Below are 18,039 nucleotides of genomic sequence, written 5' to 3'. Positions count from 1 at the left end.
ACTGAAATCCTTACAAGAAACGGAACTATGCAATGGATTATCCTTGAGTAAATAAAACTTAAAGCAACATTGTTGTAAACACAAAAATCTTATTAAAAATCTGAAAGCTGGCAGACTGGGACATTCAAAAAAGCCCAATAGAATTTGATCCCTACTGGGTCTGTCCCTATTGAATTCTGAAGATAACTGATCGTCTTTACAGTCTGGCAAAAGCCTTGATCCTAAACATCTTAAATGCTAGTGGACAAAAATCTTCCAGTTTATCATAAAAGGAATATGTGGCTGTACTTAACAATGCTTCAGACAGCTGTTGGAGCAGAAGAGCATTCCTAGGGCTACTGGAATACAGAACAGTAAAGTTCTTTTAACATAAAACGGGCAGTTACATAAAAATAAGGAATTGCTTTAGAATACAATAGATGAATCTGCACATTAAAACTGTTTCATATTTTACACACTTAGCTCCCAGGGAGCAGCAAGGCAAGGGAACAAAGATCCAAGAAACTAATTGATGTTTGGTGTCTTAACATGCATCTTGGTATTTTCTAGAGGTTTCACCATGTTTCTTTTTTAAGGAATCACAAAAAAATATATACACTTCATCAAACATGTTGATCAATTACTTCTATATAGTAGTAGTGACACCATATCATCAGTTATGCTTCTCATACAGCAGGTTTACAAGTTATGCAAAACAGAAATTAAATGAAAAGAAATTAAAGCAACTAAACCCCAAAATAGATTAATGATAGTTATGATGGTATTTTTGAAGAAATGTTGAGACTGATTAAAACAGAGGGGGGCACACAGAAGTACTCTGCACTGGGCTTTTATTTTCTCTGTACTAAACAGCTGCCACTGGCAGGCACATTTTTGTGCTGCTTTTGAAAGAGGGTTTGGGTTTCTTTGGTTTTGCTTTATCTTTAAACAGTTTAATTTTTTCCTCCTGCGTACAAGGAAGGACCATTCTGCACACCTTTCTCAACAGGCACCGTAAAAACTAAATAGTCACCTAAGTAAATGTTTAATTTCCACCTTCATTTATGGTTTCAACTCACCCATCCCAGTGTTTCAAAAGTTCAAGTTAAGGATTTACAGATTCACAGAATCAAAAGACTTGTTCTTTTACTTGGCCTCTCCTGATTATTCTCTGGCTTAAAAAATTTGACTTACCCTCCTGTAGTAATTAGGATGGTTGGTCCCTGCCTTCCCAATACTAGCGGCAGCAAATCCAGACGGCTGTTTTATCAAGAGTTGGACAAGGAAAACGGCCAATGCAGACAGGAAGAAAAGCAAAACAGGACCATCCTTTATACTCAAGTTTATAAGATTTGTTCACTCCAAATAGAACCTTCCTGTCCATAAGTAGCACCTTATCATATGGAATGTACTTTGCTTACCTTAATCCATACTAAAAAATACATGCAAAACCAAAATGTCAATTTAAAATAACAAACAACAACAACAAAAATCCAATAGTGTTCCTGTAGACAGGGATTCAGGGCTCTCTCTTATGCCCTACCCAAAATAACATCAGCTGAGTCAGTAACAAAAGTTCAAAAATCATGTCATTTTTCAAAAAAAACACCTTTCTGTTGCCGACTAAGCTGAAGAGCCTCAATAAACTAGTGGGTCTTTGCATGAGGCTTATTGCAAAATCCTAGTCTAGAATATTAAAATTTGATTTTACTTGAAGTGTTACAACATAAGCATGTTCATCATTCTTTTTAATTACTGGCTGTGATTGTTTTGTTGTTTGCTTGAGTTTGGGGTTTTTTTTACACAGATAAAATCTAGTTTCTGCAAAAGGGAAAAAATTAGTATGTTTCTCACACTGTCAGACTTACTCATATCAAATATTATTTTATGGACTCCAGGAACCTTACAGATTCTGTGTGGAAGAGGGTACTGAGCCTCTTAAAGAAAGGTTATATTCAACACTGATGACGATAAGAGTCTTGCGTTCAGATTTTATATTAACGGGAAAAGGCCTTTAGAGCCTCAATAGCTTTTCAGTTAAATGTGCTTTATTCACTGATCCCTTCCTGCATATTGTGAACTCTTCCTAGTTTTCGGGAGTCATACAAACTGAGCCAGCTCCACTTTAAGTCATCTTTGGTTTATACTTCATTTGTTTATTTTAAACACTCAACACACTGAAATCAGTCACCAGTAACTTGCTAATATGACTGCGCTGATAACAGCAAGGGCTTCACTATTTCAATGTCAATAGCAGATAGTTTAAAAGATCACAACAATAATTCACGATTATAAGGAAATAGTTTTGAAACTAGAAGCTAAAAGTAAGTTAAAGGTAAAATAGACATTAAAACAACTTTGAAGTTATCTTTTGAAATGTTTCCTCTTATATTCCTTATGATCTTTTTGTATATGTTAGAACTACGCATGTAACCCATCCACTTGAGCTACATCAGTAATGCTGTATGCATATACTATTGGTCATACTTGGCTGGCATTAAGGAAACACAGCAACAGAGGGCCAGATTTTGGCCCTTAAGTCTGCTGCTTTTTGTTACTATATGAGTGAAAAAGCAACATCACTATGCTTTAAAGTGAGAATTAATTACCTCATTTGCAAGAGGTGCCCTGAATCACACTGAAGGCTACTGCGTATATCCCTATTTTCAGACACAGAAGCATTCCAGATACTATGTGCTGGAAGGTCAAAAATGCCTGGGAATTTGAGACACAGGTAACAGGCACGTTCTACCTGTGGTCTTAAAAGAGTACTCAAAACAGTGCAGCCGAAGTTGAACTGTTACTTAATGAAGCCACAACATACATCTAAAAAGCCGTTACAGAACTTGAATTTTTAAAAATAGGTAGACTTGGAAGAAAGTGGAGAGGTCATTCAGAACGGATGCTTAGATTCAGGAAAGGCAGTATCAGAAGCCTAGAGTTGGTCTTCTCAGAATCAAAATGGAATCAGGCACTAAATAACACTTAACTGCTTTTGCACCTGAGAAATGTATTTATATCATAAACAAGCTTTTTACATTAAAAAAGCAAACTCTCATAAAGGGTGCCCAATTCAGGAACGCTTGCTAAATACGAACAGCTGAACACCCTCAGCTCCACGGCAACCAAAACACATGTTCAACCCAGTGTTAAAAGTCTGCTGCTATTGTTTAAAGTCCTTAATCTCTCTTGTCATTTTTCTTTCAAGTCTCAAATCTCTATCAGTGTGGAAGAATGGGAAGACACTAAAGACATCAAAGAACAGATTAGTTATCGTAATAATCATCGTAACTCAACATCCAGTGATCAGTCTGATCATCCCTTGTTAAGACGAAAAAGCATGCAGTGGGCCCGACGGCTGAGCAGGAGAGTACCAAGACACTCCGGTAAAACAGCTGAGAAGATAAACCAGCAGCGAATGAACCTTTACAGAAGGTCAGAAAGACAGGAGCTTGCTGAACTTGTGAAAAACAGAATGAAGCATCTGGGCCTTTCTCCAGCAGGATATGGTATGATTACTGTAATACTTTAAATTAATAAAAACATCAGTATTATGCAAGCTGAACTTATCTTTAAGAACTGAGGGTGCCATAAACAAAATATGAAGTTTATGATAAAGGTTTTGTTTTGTTGGGGTTTTTTTGGTTGGGTTTGTGTTGTTTTTTTTTTTAAAGAGAAACTTGCTGAAGTGTTTTTAATTGGTGCTATAATCACCCATTCCTATTTTCAGATGGAAAGCTCAGAAGGGAGCGTGTCAGTCACATTTATATTTAGCACATATGATATGTGTATGCAGAAAATATAAACATTCCCCTGTCATTGAACAACTGCGCCAATTTTTAAAATTAATGCCAAAGTGTCACATAAAAGTAATTTTATAAAGCATGTTTGGCTAGGGCTTTAGATACCGTTTTTATCCATCAAGACCTTCTTCAGCAAGGCTGATGCTGGGTTGCTTTTTCCTTTGTTGAGGGGGAGGGCTCTTTTTGTTTGGTTGGTTTTTTGGTTTTTTTTTTTTTTAAAGTGATTGAGAAGAGCTCGGAAGGATTGCCTTTCTACAGCCTTGGCTCTGTTGTGTGGAAGCCTCCAGAACTATGGGTTCTAGTTTTCCTTGAAACACCAAGAATTTCTAGATCCCATCTTATTTGTCTGCATAGTAGGTCCAGTCTGGAGCTTAGTGCTTTCTACTTCAGAATTGTTAGCACTGGCATTCCCATACTCAATTTTCATTTGAAGAATCCAAAATGTACTGTTTTACAAATGTGTTACTCTTCATTTTTTAACACAATTATTTTAAAATTTGATTTATCCCTAAAATATCCACTATCAGAAGGTAAATGTGATATTTCCTGCAGAATGGATGTTTTTATTTGTCCATTTTAACTACACACATTCTTAATGCAGGGTCAAAACATCTTTTGACAGTAGCAGGAATCAATCATGCCAGTTAGCTCCCTGCAGAAGTTAAAACATGCTCCTTAGTACTACCTCTCTGCACGTGTGTGGAACAACAGAAACAAAAAATCCAACAAACCAGGAAACAAAAATCACAGCTGCTTATGTATCTCCATGTATAAGGATGATCTGTAGAGCCAGGATTTCACATCTTTGGTGTCCGTTTTACATTAATAACCTAATAACCTCCAAGACCTCCAAATTTAAATTCAAGAAGCGGTGAATTCATTTAAGCCAACTGAGACACAACACGATTTTGCCTATGCAAGCTTCTAGTAGAGGTGTGATGTTAGTATGGTGGTACAGGTGCTTGTATAACTAGTTACAATACTTTGCATCAGTTTCACTTTACCGAAATAAGCTGTATCGTAAAATACCATTTTAACTGTATAACTGCATCTATACTGAGTCTGTGTGAACTTATCTAATTTTTTTCTAGATCGAAGTATCTATGGTGCAAAGTTATTGAAGTATGGATCGAAGTATTATGATGGTGCAAATATGTGATACAAGCATGTAGAAAAATTGCACATACTAGAAAATTCCCAATATAGTGATTTTTCAACCTCCAGATCAATATCAATAATACTACCTATAATAATGCTACCTATATCAATAATACTTCATTAACAAAAGATTTAGGAATTGGATTGAAACTTGAATGGGGCTGTTGTATTTCAAATCATTTTCCCTAAAATGCTAAAGAGAGAAATTAACACCGAAGCAAGACCTCTCCTTTTCAGTCCTATTAAGTTAAAACCAGTCTCACTGCAGCATCCCAGGAAGCGTACCAAGAGAAAGCTGTCTGAAAGGTACTGCAATGACAGGTGTAACAGTGTAGCGAGACTCAACTAGGCAAAAACCTTCAAGAAAAAAGAAAAAAAATTCTTACGGCCTTCATTTGTAACATACCATTAGAAGAATAGTTAAAAATGCAAGAAATAAACACCAGTTTCCATTTATACAGCATTCACATTTCAACCCATTGGCACAGGTGATAAAAGGAAAATCCTTACTAGACAAATAGGGAAAGGGTAAAAAAAGGTTTATATTGACCAAAACTGGAAATGGATGAGAATGCTGTTCACCTGCACTGAAACTTGCTTATCGCTTGACCTCAATGCCAACTGAGGACTGAAGTTCCTACTTCCTACACACTAACATAAGCCGCATAACAGATTGGTAAATTACGCTAAAACTGGGTTGCATTTAGAATTGCTATGACTGAAAAAGATGCAACAGAACATTTTTAGGACATTCAGAAAGAAAACAGGCTATTTTGAGAGATGATAACTCAAAAGATTTTATGACAGATAGCTCCAATTCAAGTGCAGATGAAAAGAAGTTGCTGAAGTTATTCGAAATCACTGTGACACCAGACACTTTTTGACAGGTCTATGAACCAAAGATGATCTTTCATCAAATTACTTTGTCAGATATCATAGTTTTCACGATTTATTTGTAAATGTAATTAATTTGGGGTTTTTTTGTTCTCTAGATGCAATGAACGACCATCAGAACACTCTTTCTTACATCCTGATCAATCCTTCTCCAGATACAAGACTAGAGCTGAATGATATAGTGTAAGTTAAAGCACACCAAAAAAAAAAAAATAATCACAAGACCTGCAAACCTTTCTGCCTGAATTTATTTTATTATCTTTCTGCTGGAAAAGAACCCCAAACTTTCCCATGCATCTGCAAAAAATAAAATATGGAGACTTTTATTTAAATAGACACCTAATTATACATATATATGTATATAGTTAAAATGCACATATAAATATATAATACATATGTTAGTAATGCTCTTACCTCCGTGTTCTCTCATCCTCCTTTTACTCTGTACATTTACAAAATAATCTAACCAAAGCTGCTGGATGGCTTCACAAAATTAATATTCTCATTCTTATTTATAATTTAGCTACAAAGTCTTAATAGAAAGATCAACCCTTCAAAAATCAGTGTTTTCTTCAAATGGGGTTTTATTACAGGGATCCAAAGATCTTTAAAGTAAACAGCAGTCTTCCCCTGAATATCACACGGTATTCGTGCTTAAGATAATTTGAATACAAATGGTAGGACCTTAGCAGAGGAAATTTTTTCACTTGCTTACCAGGAATTTTGCATACTACTTGGGAAAAAAAAACCAAGAGAAAAAAACAAACACAGATTTGAACTACCAAGAAAGTTTTGAAAGTCGAGGATTTTAGGTAATTATCAGGCATTTTCTCATTCTGAAGTCTGACATGATTGCTGTGTTAAGAAACACAGAAAGACCTGAATTTCCCCCAAAATCTAAGAAAAATTATTCCTAAAAAGAAAAAAATAAATCAAGCAGTAAAAGTAAGATTTTTTTCATGTGTTTAAGCACGCTTCATTTGGATTTTATGAACAGAACAGAGCAGACTTCCACTACTCCTCAGTTTCATTGGCTGGATCAGCAAAACAAATAAATTGCTGTGGAATAAACAAAAATACCAAATGTTATAAATAAAGGGTAATAAGTCTGACTTTAAACAAATAGATACTATGAGAAAACGATTTAGATGGAAGCAGTAGGAGTACATTTCTTAATCCCATAATTAAGTCCACTCTTTTCTTACAGAAATAAGTTCAGGCTATGAGAGTGAGGAAACACTGCTATTCTATTTTAGCCCTGACAGAAGGAGAAACTTTAACAAAGTAGCAGAGGCAGGTGGTGTTTCTAAATCATGGAGATCGGGCAATTCTCCTGGGTATCCACCATAAAGCCCGTACCCCGCAGAGTCATGAGCCCGTTCTTTGAGGAACCACAGACAGTCTGTTACTAGGTGAGCTGAAAACAGATACAGCAGTTCTGCAGGAAACACGGCAGTGATTGCTCATGCACTTACACAACATGTTAGTTCAGTTAATCAGGATTTTCCATTTTGCATTTTGTTGAAGAATTTTTCAGGGTTTTTTTTTTTCCTTCAGTGTTTTAAGTAAGTCTGGGGCAAAACATACTCATTATGCTGAATGGTAGGAGTTCATGGCCTGTAAAAACAGAAACTTTCTTCAGGGTCACTGCAAAGTAATACAGCAAATCTTTACAAGTACCACACAGCATGCACAAGATCTCTATTTGGATATTTAAGCATTTTCATTTGGTTGATGAGGAGGAGATGGACAGATATGTGGCATCAAGTTTTCCAAGGATATGAGAGAAAGGATTCTTTCACATTTAATTTTTCTTTCTTTGCAAAAAAAAAAAAAGTCAAAACCAGTATTTGAAATAACATTTACACTGGCTTCAACCGTACGGCTCATCTTTTGACAAGTTTAAGATATTGGGACTGAATCTAGCTGTCTGTCCTCTATTTAGAAGCGTAGTGGCTTTGGAAAGCACTGAAATATTGGATCTGCAGCAGCACAAAGCTGCTCCTGCGTCAGAGCCAAAGCTGTCCCAGATCAAATAGTTTGTCATTTGAGACAGCTGACCAAACAGTGCAGAATTTACACTTGCAAATTAACAGGAAGCTCTTCCATCTTTATCCTAAGAAAAGCAATAATTTAAAACATCTCAAACTTAGATTCAAACTCATGAGGCATTTTCCTCAAGTATTGAGATCTACTAGAAGTTCTCAGAAAAAGGGTCCATCTCCAGACTGTCAGCCTACACCAAGGTTATCAACATCATCCTTTTTATTTATTGAGCACAGTGACAAGAATTATCTTGTTGTTTTCTCATAAAATTCTTTTAGAAATTACTCTGTGGACTGCTTGTCCCTTCTCTAAGGCATAATGAATAAAGGAGATGCATAAAGCAATACAGAGGTACGGGCAAAGGAGCTGTCAGTCAAAATTAAGGTTTAGTTGTGCCTAGCGCATACAGATGATATCTAGGCAGACAAAATGTGAAAAGCTTTATTATTAGCATCTAAAGTGAGTGATGTTACCCAAGTGTCCAAGTTACCCAACAGGAACTAGATTAAGCACTGTCAAAATAAGTCTCTAAGTCTTCCTCAGATCTTTTCAACATTACAGCTGTATGCACTTATTTTATCGTTGCTCATGCCAAGCTTTTTTAATAAGAGTTATAATTTCTTTTTATAGGTACTTGATCCGACCTGATCCATTGGCTTATGTTCCAAATACTGCACCAAGCCGAAAAGACAGCTTCTGCAATACAGTGGGACAAGACACCAGGGAGGAAACGCAACTTTGATATGTAACGCATCACAAAATTAAGAGACAATTTTATACACATGTCGTTTCCACTAACCATTTTGAAAACTGAGTGGTACATTTTATGCAGATTTTGGAAACAAAATGACAGTGGGTAAGTGACCAAATTTAGAAATACGGTGTCTAGAAACTCTGACATAAGGGATTGTCAGGCTTGTGGCCTATTCAATATGTAGTTGAACTTTGTCAGCTTAACAGAATTACTGCTATTTAATCAATATGAACAAATTATTTTAAAAGTGACAGATTCCATCATGCGTTTTGCTTAGACGCATCTAAGCATATTTATCAAGGTGACAGAATGTCAGTGACTAAGCTTCTGACCTACGTCAGTAAAGATTATCTGACGTCTGTAGAGACACCATGCATAATTTGTAGTAGAAAATTTATTAATATCTAAAGCTGCCAACAAGACTTTGTGTGTCAAGAATCCAGCCTTTGAAATATTTTTCAATCTCAGCCTGTCACCCACTTATATTAGAACAGGTTATTTTCAGTGCCATTTTAGCCTCCAGGACTTGAGCGTTAGTTCTCTGTGTTTGCACAGGTCAGGTTGAATGACACAACCTAGTCTCACCGTAGAGGTTGCGATCCGAGGCATAGCCACTGACAGATTAGCTCAGAGGAGCCCACCAGGAGGAAAGTCCCTGTCATCTCACACAGGCAGCCCCCTGCATTTGCAAAAACTGGGAAGGTACTATCTGTGTGATGCTGCAAACACTGGTAGCTCAGGTAAAATATAACCCTTTTAACCTTAATGAGTTTGTCAATAGAAGCCTGAAGATATTATGATACAAAAGTGAGAGCATCCCTCTAGGGAATGATTCATACCCCAAGTCCTTCCTATTTCCATGAATATGCCAGAACTGCAACTGTCCAAACTATGTTCATGCCTGGTCATTCAGATTATCCCAAAGTGATACATTTTCATATGAAATTATGTATCACATTGAAACTGAAAGAAATTTATAATCCATTCCATAAAACTAATGTAGTACCCCACTACGTGAAAAGGCATCATGGATTTGAAGATTCCGTTTTGGCATTAAGTACACAAGAAAGCATCTGCTAATGTATGAAACACATGAATCTGCTCGAGAATCTCCAGTATACACGTGCAAGAATGCCACAGTTGGTCAAGCTTTCTACAGAATTAAGCACGCCTGTACATTATCTTCCAAAACAACATTCTTGCTTTGCCCTCTGTCACAAAGGGGGAAGAGCATGCTTAAGGTAAAAACCCCTACTGTTACAATTACCTATATAGAATTGGTACAAGAAATTCGGCAGGTAGTCTACAATGGAAAAAATGATTCTTCTTTGAATTCCCTTCATGTCCTACACGTACAAAAATTCAGTCAAAATTGTTTACATTCTCTTCTACATTATTTGGTAGAACAACTATAATTTATTTCTGAAAAATAAAATAGCAAGTTGCCCAGTGAACAACTCATGGATGTGAGTATGCTTATCAGCATTGTAAGGATGTTGAAATCAGGTCACATTCACATTAGGAATGAGAGCAAATCTGCTATTGTTCCCTCCCTTCCTCTTAATTCTTCCAAAATTAATTAATCTGTTCCATATTAAGTCAGAAAAACCTAATCATTCATAAAAAAAACAAAGAGGACTTTCAGCGGACTGAAGCTATCAGAAGACCCAGAGTACCAGTTTCAAAAGAAAAAAGGATAACTGGAAAGCAGGGTTTCTCAGCAATTTTTTAATACTGACATATTAAAGTAGCATCATGGTTCAGAAGGGTTTCAGTTATTCTGCACAGAGTCCATTATTTTTCCACACACACTACTCATTTATGAAATTATTCACAGGCAAAGACAAAGCATTTCAGATGTTCCCTCTGGACACTGTGGAGAAAAGAAACAACTGAAATAGCTGCACAGACTGAAGTCTACAGTTCTTTAAAAAACAGTATATGGTACAGGATCTTGTCCAAGACCTGTCACAGACGTTACTCCAGAAGAGATCACATGCGCAGTGTGAATAACTCCCTATTTTTAATGCCTTTGGTGAGAAGACTGTATTCCAGCTGAGTATTTTCAAAAAAAATACAAGGATCCTTTGTTTCATACTGAAGGCCTTTCTAACAGAGTCTCAACTATGCAGACAGGGTTCCAGAAACATGCCTGCCCTTCAGCTGGCAACTAGATACTCTGCTTTCAGTGTCATTCACACACTGTTCACAGGCTTTCCCTGTACCCTGCCTATAGAACCCACCACAGATCTAAGGACTGTCTGCCACAAGGATCCACGGCTGGGATATGATGCCTTGCATTTAACAGCCTATAAAGCGGAAGAAACAAGCAGTCAGGTGTATCCATTTCCCCCCGCCCCCAGCTCAGCAGAATTGCTACTCAGCTGGAGTTGAATAGTAGCATCTAATGTGACCTGACATATCTCCAGGCTTAATGAATTTCCAATTGCTCATTAGCCCCAGAAGATCTGCTAAAGCAAGCACAAAGACAGCTGGAGATACTTACAATCTCTAAAATGAACGAAAGGCAATCTTTCCAAATGAAATAATTGGTTCTCTTCAAAATCTGCTGGAAGATAAGCAAGGTAATAAAAACTAACAACAGCTCCTTATGAAACAAGTTCTAATAACCCATTAATAATATTCCACAAAGTTATGTTATTCAAAATATACTGCCTTTCATGTTGAAAGCAGAACAGCTTTGCTTTCTCTGGCATATCTTCACAGGTAGACACCATTCTAGTGAGACTGAGGCCTTCCAAGAACTATCCTAAGCACCTCTACATTAACTCTGAATGAGACAGTACGCACATTCCTTCAGTGGCTGGGAAGGCAATTCTTTAATGGTCATCCTACAGGCAATCTTATGTTATCATGCTTTCTTCTCATCATGGTTATCAGAAACATAATACAAGTCCAGCTGGACTGGAGTCCAGCTTGAGGAACAGTAATTGCTATGCTCGGTGCCGGAGAAGGAACACTGAAGTTCTACAGTCAGCAGGTTCAAATGACTGTTTTGTCTTATCATAGTTCACTCGGTAGATAGAAATTTAGAGCTACGATCACCAAGATAACCAAGAAATTTAATCCTAAACCACTTGTCAAAGGTCAAACGGCCAGAAAACCTGTATTACTTTCTCTCAATCAAAAAAAAAGGATGGTTTCAATCTGTGCTTAACTGTATGTATTTTTTTTTCCTCCTAACTCAAAGATGCCCATCTTCCTCAACACCACCTTAACACATACCAAGCAATTTGGTACCCAAAGTCACAATCCTGGTGAAGAAAGCGATAGCAGATAATTACTTAATCCTCACAAGGGAATTCTCCAGCGAAGCGACACCTACCTATGAAAACTGTTACCTAGTCTGCAATAAAAAGTCACAAAAAGTGTTTCAGTGGAATGCAGTGTGTTTCCTTAACTATTTCTTTCCAATTTCAGAACACGCATTAATTCACTTATGAAGTAAAAAGCATACAGTTTGAGTTTTTAAAACCTGCAGCTGAATGAGTTAGTGAAGTTTTCGTTACATTTTTGACTTCGAAATTAAAAGGACTGTTATTTCCCAGCATAAGTTTTTCCCCTCCCACAAACAGCTTCCCACCTCAGCTACTCTTTACTGACTTTAAAGTGTACAAATATATATATTACTGAATATTTCTTATACATCTTTGTTTACCAATGAACCAGTAAATCGCTAAAGAACAAATAGATTTCAGGCTTCAGCAGTAGAGGAAAATGGAAATTACATCAAGTGCACCAGAAGTAACACAAAATTCTGTAGTTCCTGGGCAGGTAGGGCTGACAGCAACCCTTCTGTAATTCTGGAGCAGTGATGCACGAGGTTTTGCTGCATTGAATCACACTTGATATCTGGAGTTCCTCAGGGGTCAGTACTGGGGCCAGCACTGTTTAACGTCTTTTCAGCAACATGGACAGTGAGATCGAGTGCACCCTCATCAAGTTTGCTGATGACACCAAGCTGTTGTGGCGCGGTCGACACACTGGAGGGAAGGGATGCCATCCAGAGGGACCTGGACAGGCTGGAGAGGTGGGCCCCGTGCGAGTGTCATGAAGTTCAACAAGGCCAAGTATAAGGTCCTGCACCTGGGTCAGGGCAATCCCAGGCACAAATACAGGCCGGGCAGAGAATGGCTTGAGAGCAGCCCTGAGGAGAAGGACTTGGGGGTGTTGGTGGATGAGAAGCTCAACATGAACCGGCAATGAAAGCCAGCCGCATCCTGGGCTGCATCTAAAGAAGCATGGCCAGCAGGTCGAGGGAAGTGATTCTGCCCTTCTACCCGGCTCTGGTGACACCCCACCTGGAGTACTGCGTCCAGTTCTGGCATCCTCAGCACAAGAAGGACATGGACCTGTTGGAACGGGTCCAGGGGAGGGCCATGAGGAGGCTGGATCAGAGGTCTGGAGCACCTCTGCTATAAGGACAGGCTAAGAGAGTTGGGTTTCATCAGCCTGGAGAAGAGAAGGCTCTGGGGAGACCTTATAGCAGCCTCCCAGTACCTAAAGGGGGCCTACAGGAAAGATGGAGAGGGACTCTGTATAACGGAGTGTAGCGATAGGATGAAGAGTAACGGTTTTAAACTGAAGGAGGGGAGATTTAGATTAGATATTAGTAATAAATTCTTTACTGTGAGGGTGGTGAGACACTGTAACTGGCTGCCCTGAGAAGTTGTGGATGCTCCATTCGTGGAAATGTTCAAGGCCAGGTTGGATAAGGCTTTGAGTAACCTGGTCTGGTGGGAGGTGTCCCTGCCCATGGCAGGGGAGTTGGAACTAGATGATATTCAAGATCCCTTCCAACCCGAACCATTCTATGAAATCAGTCACTACAATCTGGAAATGAATATAAACAATCAGCACTGTTAGTGACATCAAGTTGTACAAGGTTATAAAAAATACTTTTTTAAGGCAGTGATATAAATGCAAATTTATAAATAAAGCAATTGCACAAAATATTGTTGCATATTCTTGATATTATATTAGAAACAGCTCACCTCATTTTGAAACAGACATACATTGAATAAATGTCTAAGACCTGCACTTAAATTTTCAGCCACCGTTCTTTGTGCTTGATGCAGAATATGCATTTCAGGGAGACAGGAAAAGAGTTATTAATTCATATTAATTTACAAGAGATGACCAAAACTGGTTATGGTCATCTTCTGAAGTTAATCCAAAACATTAATGATGATTTTGTTATATACTTCATTATTGCCTACACTACTAATGCAAGAATGTTGTCAGTAAAGGTAATTCAACACAAGCATAAACTTGCACATCCTCTCAAGAAGCTTAAAAGGGAAAATATTTCTGCTTCAGAAAGTTAAAAACAAGCATTTGAATTTTTTATGAGCTAAAGTTTTCTATATGTTCTACAAAATTTAGACTGCATACTGTTACAAAAATTCACAACTGGCCCTACCAAGCAAGGAGAGAGGCTGGGATGCAAGGTACAGAATTAAAAGAGTAAATACTTACTCATGTGCATGAGGTGTCCCAGCCAAGTTGGGGCACCCCAAATGTGGTTCTACCTAGGGCTTTTATAATTTTAAAGCTAGTACAGCATGATTTGACTAATCGCCACCACCCACACTACCAATTACTAATCATAGTAAAACTTCTCTAGATCGTTTCCTGTTTCTTTCTTCTTTTGTCTTTTCACCAGGATGGGCTGGATGATTAACAATAGCTAGTTTCTTTGGCAATTGTATAGCTTCTAACAGTTCAGTATTTACTCCCATTAGAAGTTATAAACCCTCACTGCTTCCATAACCATCCAGTACTGTAGCAGACTCCAAATGCAAAACACAGAATTGGTCTAGTTATAGTCTTTGGAGAGCTGGCAAGTCTCTGTTAATGCCATCAATTCTACTGCTTCTGTACTTTGCTTCAGATTGAGTTGTGAAGCCTCCACTACCTTATCTTCAGTAGTTACTGAATAACCTGTAACTTGGTTACTGTTCACATAACATGAGGACCTTTCTACGCATAATTCAAGACCAGGATCTGGAAATGGCACACCCGTTAGAATATTCTCAGGGGTTGGTTGGTTTTTTTTTCAGCTTCACAGGTTATTACTGCACAATCACGACGTGGTGTTCCTTCCCCAGGTAAAGGGAGTAAAGTTGCAGAGTTCAGATTATTACATTGCTTAACATAAGGTACAGGGTCAGCTATAAAAAATTCCACGGCTACTAAAAAAAATCAATATGTTCTGTCAAAAACTGGATCCATTTTTTAAATAAAAAAATCCTGTAAAACTTTTACTAAAATTTTAGAACAATAGCGGAGGACCCAGCAAAGCCCTGAAGGAGCTTTGTCCACAGCCATATCTTTCCCCAGGAAAATGCAAATAGGTCTTGAGAGTCCAGATGAAAAGGTTGTGACGGAAAGAAAAAGACCTCACCAGGAGGTTCAAATTAACAATTTATTTGGACTTCGCTCACAGGTCCGGTACGCCACTATTGCAAGTTTTATGGATACAATGGAGAACGCACTATTGCAATTTAAGGAATAAACAATTCACAGGACGCACTATTACAAGTGATCCCAAAAAGTGACAACACAAACCACAAGCACGCTAGATATTAATACCTTAAAAGAGAGCACTAATCACGATCTTAAAGCATGCCAAATATCATACGTATGTTTCTTAACCACTTACCTTCTCTCTCAGGTAAGGCCACTAAATCCCTGGGAAGTTACCTTGCACAGCATCCTGGACAAGGGGGGAAGAATCTCCTACAGGTCAGCTGTATCCTTGGAAGACTCCCCATTTTCCTCCCCAAAACATAGGATTTGAATATCCCGATTCAATGGGTGGGCAGGATTGTGCCTGAAAGGATTACACTACCTCGAATGGTTATCTCTGATGGTTTGATGGCTCCTTAGGTAGTGTTTATTTTGTGATGTCTGGTACTCAAAGTCACCGAATAGCGGTGGGATGTCACTCAGGGCATTTTGTTTGTTAAAAGCACCATTCAGGTGTTGGTTCTTACTGTGATGTGGTGTTGAGACAACCCCAGTCTGAGCCATTTCTACAGCTCCTCCCAAGTTATCTCTGCATAGATAAGGATCAATAAGCATCTGTCAAGGCGAGAGGAAGCTAAGTGGAATTTCACCTGCATTTCACCTTTTGTGCTCTGAAATCGGTTTGGCCAGGTGATCCCACTCATTCCACCTTTGACCTGAGTCACAGTTTCCCGGTGAACCCTTGCCTGAGAGATAGATTTTCTTAACACAACTAACGGCAATGCATACTATAATGCTGCAAATTATGATAACAATCAATATTTGCAACAAGTTAGTTATCCATCCAGTAAATACCTGTCCTATTTTACCAAAAATATTTCCCAACCAAGTGTCCTTTATTTGGTCCTGCAGCTCATGTGTCGCTTCAGCTATCTTCTTCATCTTCTGGAGGTTTTCCTGAAGAGGTAGTGATAAATTAGGAATTGTAACACAGCATTCTGCTTGTTCATGGTTTGCCTTTAAGTATCATATCTAGCACAAGTCAGTTTTGCAGCGCAACTTTCAAGACCGTTTGCACTTCGGTATTGAGCAATTCAAAATCGTGATTAGTAAGGTCCGCTAAAGTTTCCAGTTGTGCAGTTAAATTGGACAACATAATTCTAGTTCTAAGGTGACCTATTCCTAATCCAAAGAATCCTTTGGCCCATACTGCTAATTTCTGGGATATAGTCCAATCGGTACTTCGTTTGGTATGGGGATGCCACAGACCTTGAGAAATAAATTTTTCAGAGTAATAAGAAGGACATAATGATGGTACTCCCAAAGTACATTGCAGACTGGGATGAATAGGGTTTAACGTGTTATAGTTGAATTTAAAATAAATCGAGTCCGAAATAGATTCAATAAATATTTATTGAGGTAGGAAGGCAAAAGCAGCACTGGGCGGCCGGGGAGTCGCAGCTCCACCAAAGGCTCGCAAATTCAAGCAAGCTGAGCAGCTCTTTTTATCTTTACGGAGATTGGTTTCGACATCTTCGGTAGGCCCCTCTGTAGCTTCTTGCTTGAGGTAGTTTAGGTAAAATGTCAGTCACAGAATCAGCTCAAACTAATACATTCCGATAACATTGTGGTTAAGCTTTTTGTCAAACAGGAGTTCCCATGTGGGTGTGGCAAGATAACATTGTGGACATGTCTCTTCTGGTTAAACAGGGAGTTCTCAAGACTGCCACAATGGGTTCGTTCCTCTTGCTTAACTTGTTTGATCAGCAAATCACCTTTAGTTACTTATTACAAACGTATCTGTAATAGTCCCTCTGAGCATATCCAAATTAACTGACATGGAGCATATATAGGTGAGTCATTACAATTGCCCATGGTTCGAGGGATCTGACAGGAGGATTTCTTAGAATATTCTAAATCCTTGTAGGTTATGCTGATATTACACCCATTGCTGGAGGATATGGCTTTGTGTAATTTTGACACAAGCAGGCAACACTAATCAAATGCCGTAATGAAGGGATTAACCACAACCAACTGTTTTGTGGATTCCCACTAGTGGCACAATTTATAATATTTGTAGAATTCCACAGCGGGCTTTTTACGTGGGGTTGTGTTGAGACCTTTTGTTGAGACCGCCAAGGATAGCAATCCTTCCTGTCATCTGTTCTCTCCTCATGAGACCATAAACAATCAGGAGGTGGCCCCTGCATTACATTGAACCACGTACGTGAATTACTGGGTATTGAAGGAATCTCAAAACACCACTGGGTGTTTACCGGTTCCACATACCTCAGGATTAAATGTTCTCCCCAGTACAGTTTATCCGCATACTGTGTATCTACCCAAGGGTGTTTAGAACACGGCTGTTGAAAGAACTGTGAGCCCAGGCTGAGCCATTTCTACAGCTCCTCCCAAGTTGTCTCTGCATAGATAAAGATCAACAAGCATCTGTCAAGGTGAGATGAAGCTGGGTCAAATGACAACTCCTGCATTTCACTTTCTGTGCTCTGAAACCGGTTTGGCTGGGTGATCCCATTTAAAGGTATACTGATTTAAGGTAGAAAAAGTATCCCATGTACATATGTCATGTTTTTGACTGGGATAGAATAAACTTTCTTACTAGCAGCTGGTATAATGCTATGTTTTGGATTTAGGATGAGAATAATGTTCATAACACACTAACGTTTTCAGTTGTTGCTAAGAAGTCAAGGCCTTTTCTGCTCCTCACGCTGCCCTGCCAGCAAGTAGGCTGGAAGGACACAAAAATTTGGGAGGAGACACAGCCAGGACAGCTGACCCCCACTGACCAAAGGATATTCCATGCCATAAGATGTCATGCTTAGTACCTAAAGCTGGGGGAAGAAGGGGGAAGATGTTCGGAGTGATATATGCATTAGACAGGGGTAATTAAGT

At 38.5% G+C, this 18,039-nt stretch overlaps 1 protein-coding gene across 7 annotated transcripts in view; it reads left to right on the top strand.

The window, feature by feature from the left end:
• The window catches only part of KCNT2 (potassium sodium-activated channel subfamily T member 2), a 146,371-nt gene extending 132,722 nt beyond the window's left edge, over nucleotides 1-13,649 (top strand). For 6 of the 7 annotated variants that reach the window (XM_054210800.1, XM_054210803.1, XM_054210801.1 and 3 more), the window contains 3 exons: nucleotides 3,188-3,488; nucleotides 5,933-6,017; nucleotides 8,511-13,649. In XM_054210800.1, the coding sequence (XP_054066775.1) occupies nucleotides 3,188-3,488; nucleotides 5,933-6,017; nucleotides 8,511-8,622 (498 nt within the window). In that variant the 3' untranslated portion in view covers nucleotides 8,623-13,649. The remainder of the gene's footprint in view (nucleotides 1-3,187; nucleotides 3,489-5,932; nucleotides 6,018-8,510) is intronic. The other variant, XM_054210807.1, reaches the window with a different exon arrangement.
• Nucleotides 13,650-18,039: the final 4,390 nt, after the last annotated feature.

Source organism: Rissa tridactyla, chromosome 8 (genome assembly GCF_028500815.1).
Source record: "Rissa tridactyla isolate bRisTri1 chromosome 8, bRisTri1.patW.cur.20221130, whole genome shotgun sequence".
Taxonomy (NCBI): domain Eukaryota; kingdom Metazoa; phylum Chordata; class Aves; order Charadriiformes; family Laridae; genus Rissa; species Rissa tridactyla.
Note: the sequence above shows the minus strand (reverse complement) of the source record. Positions and strands in the feature narration are given on the sequence as shown.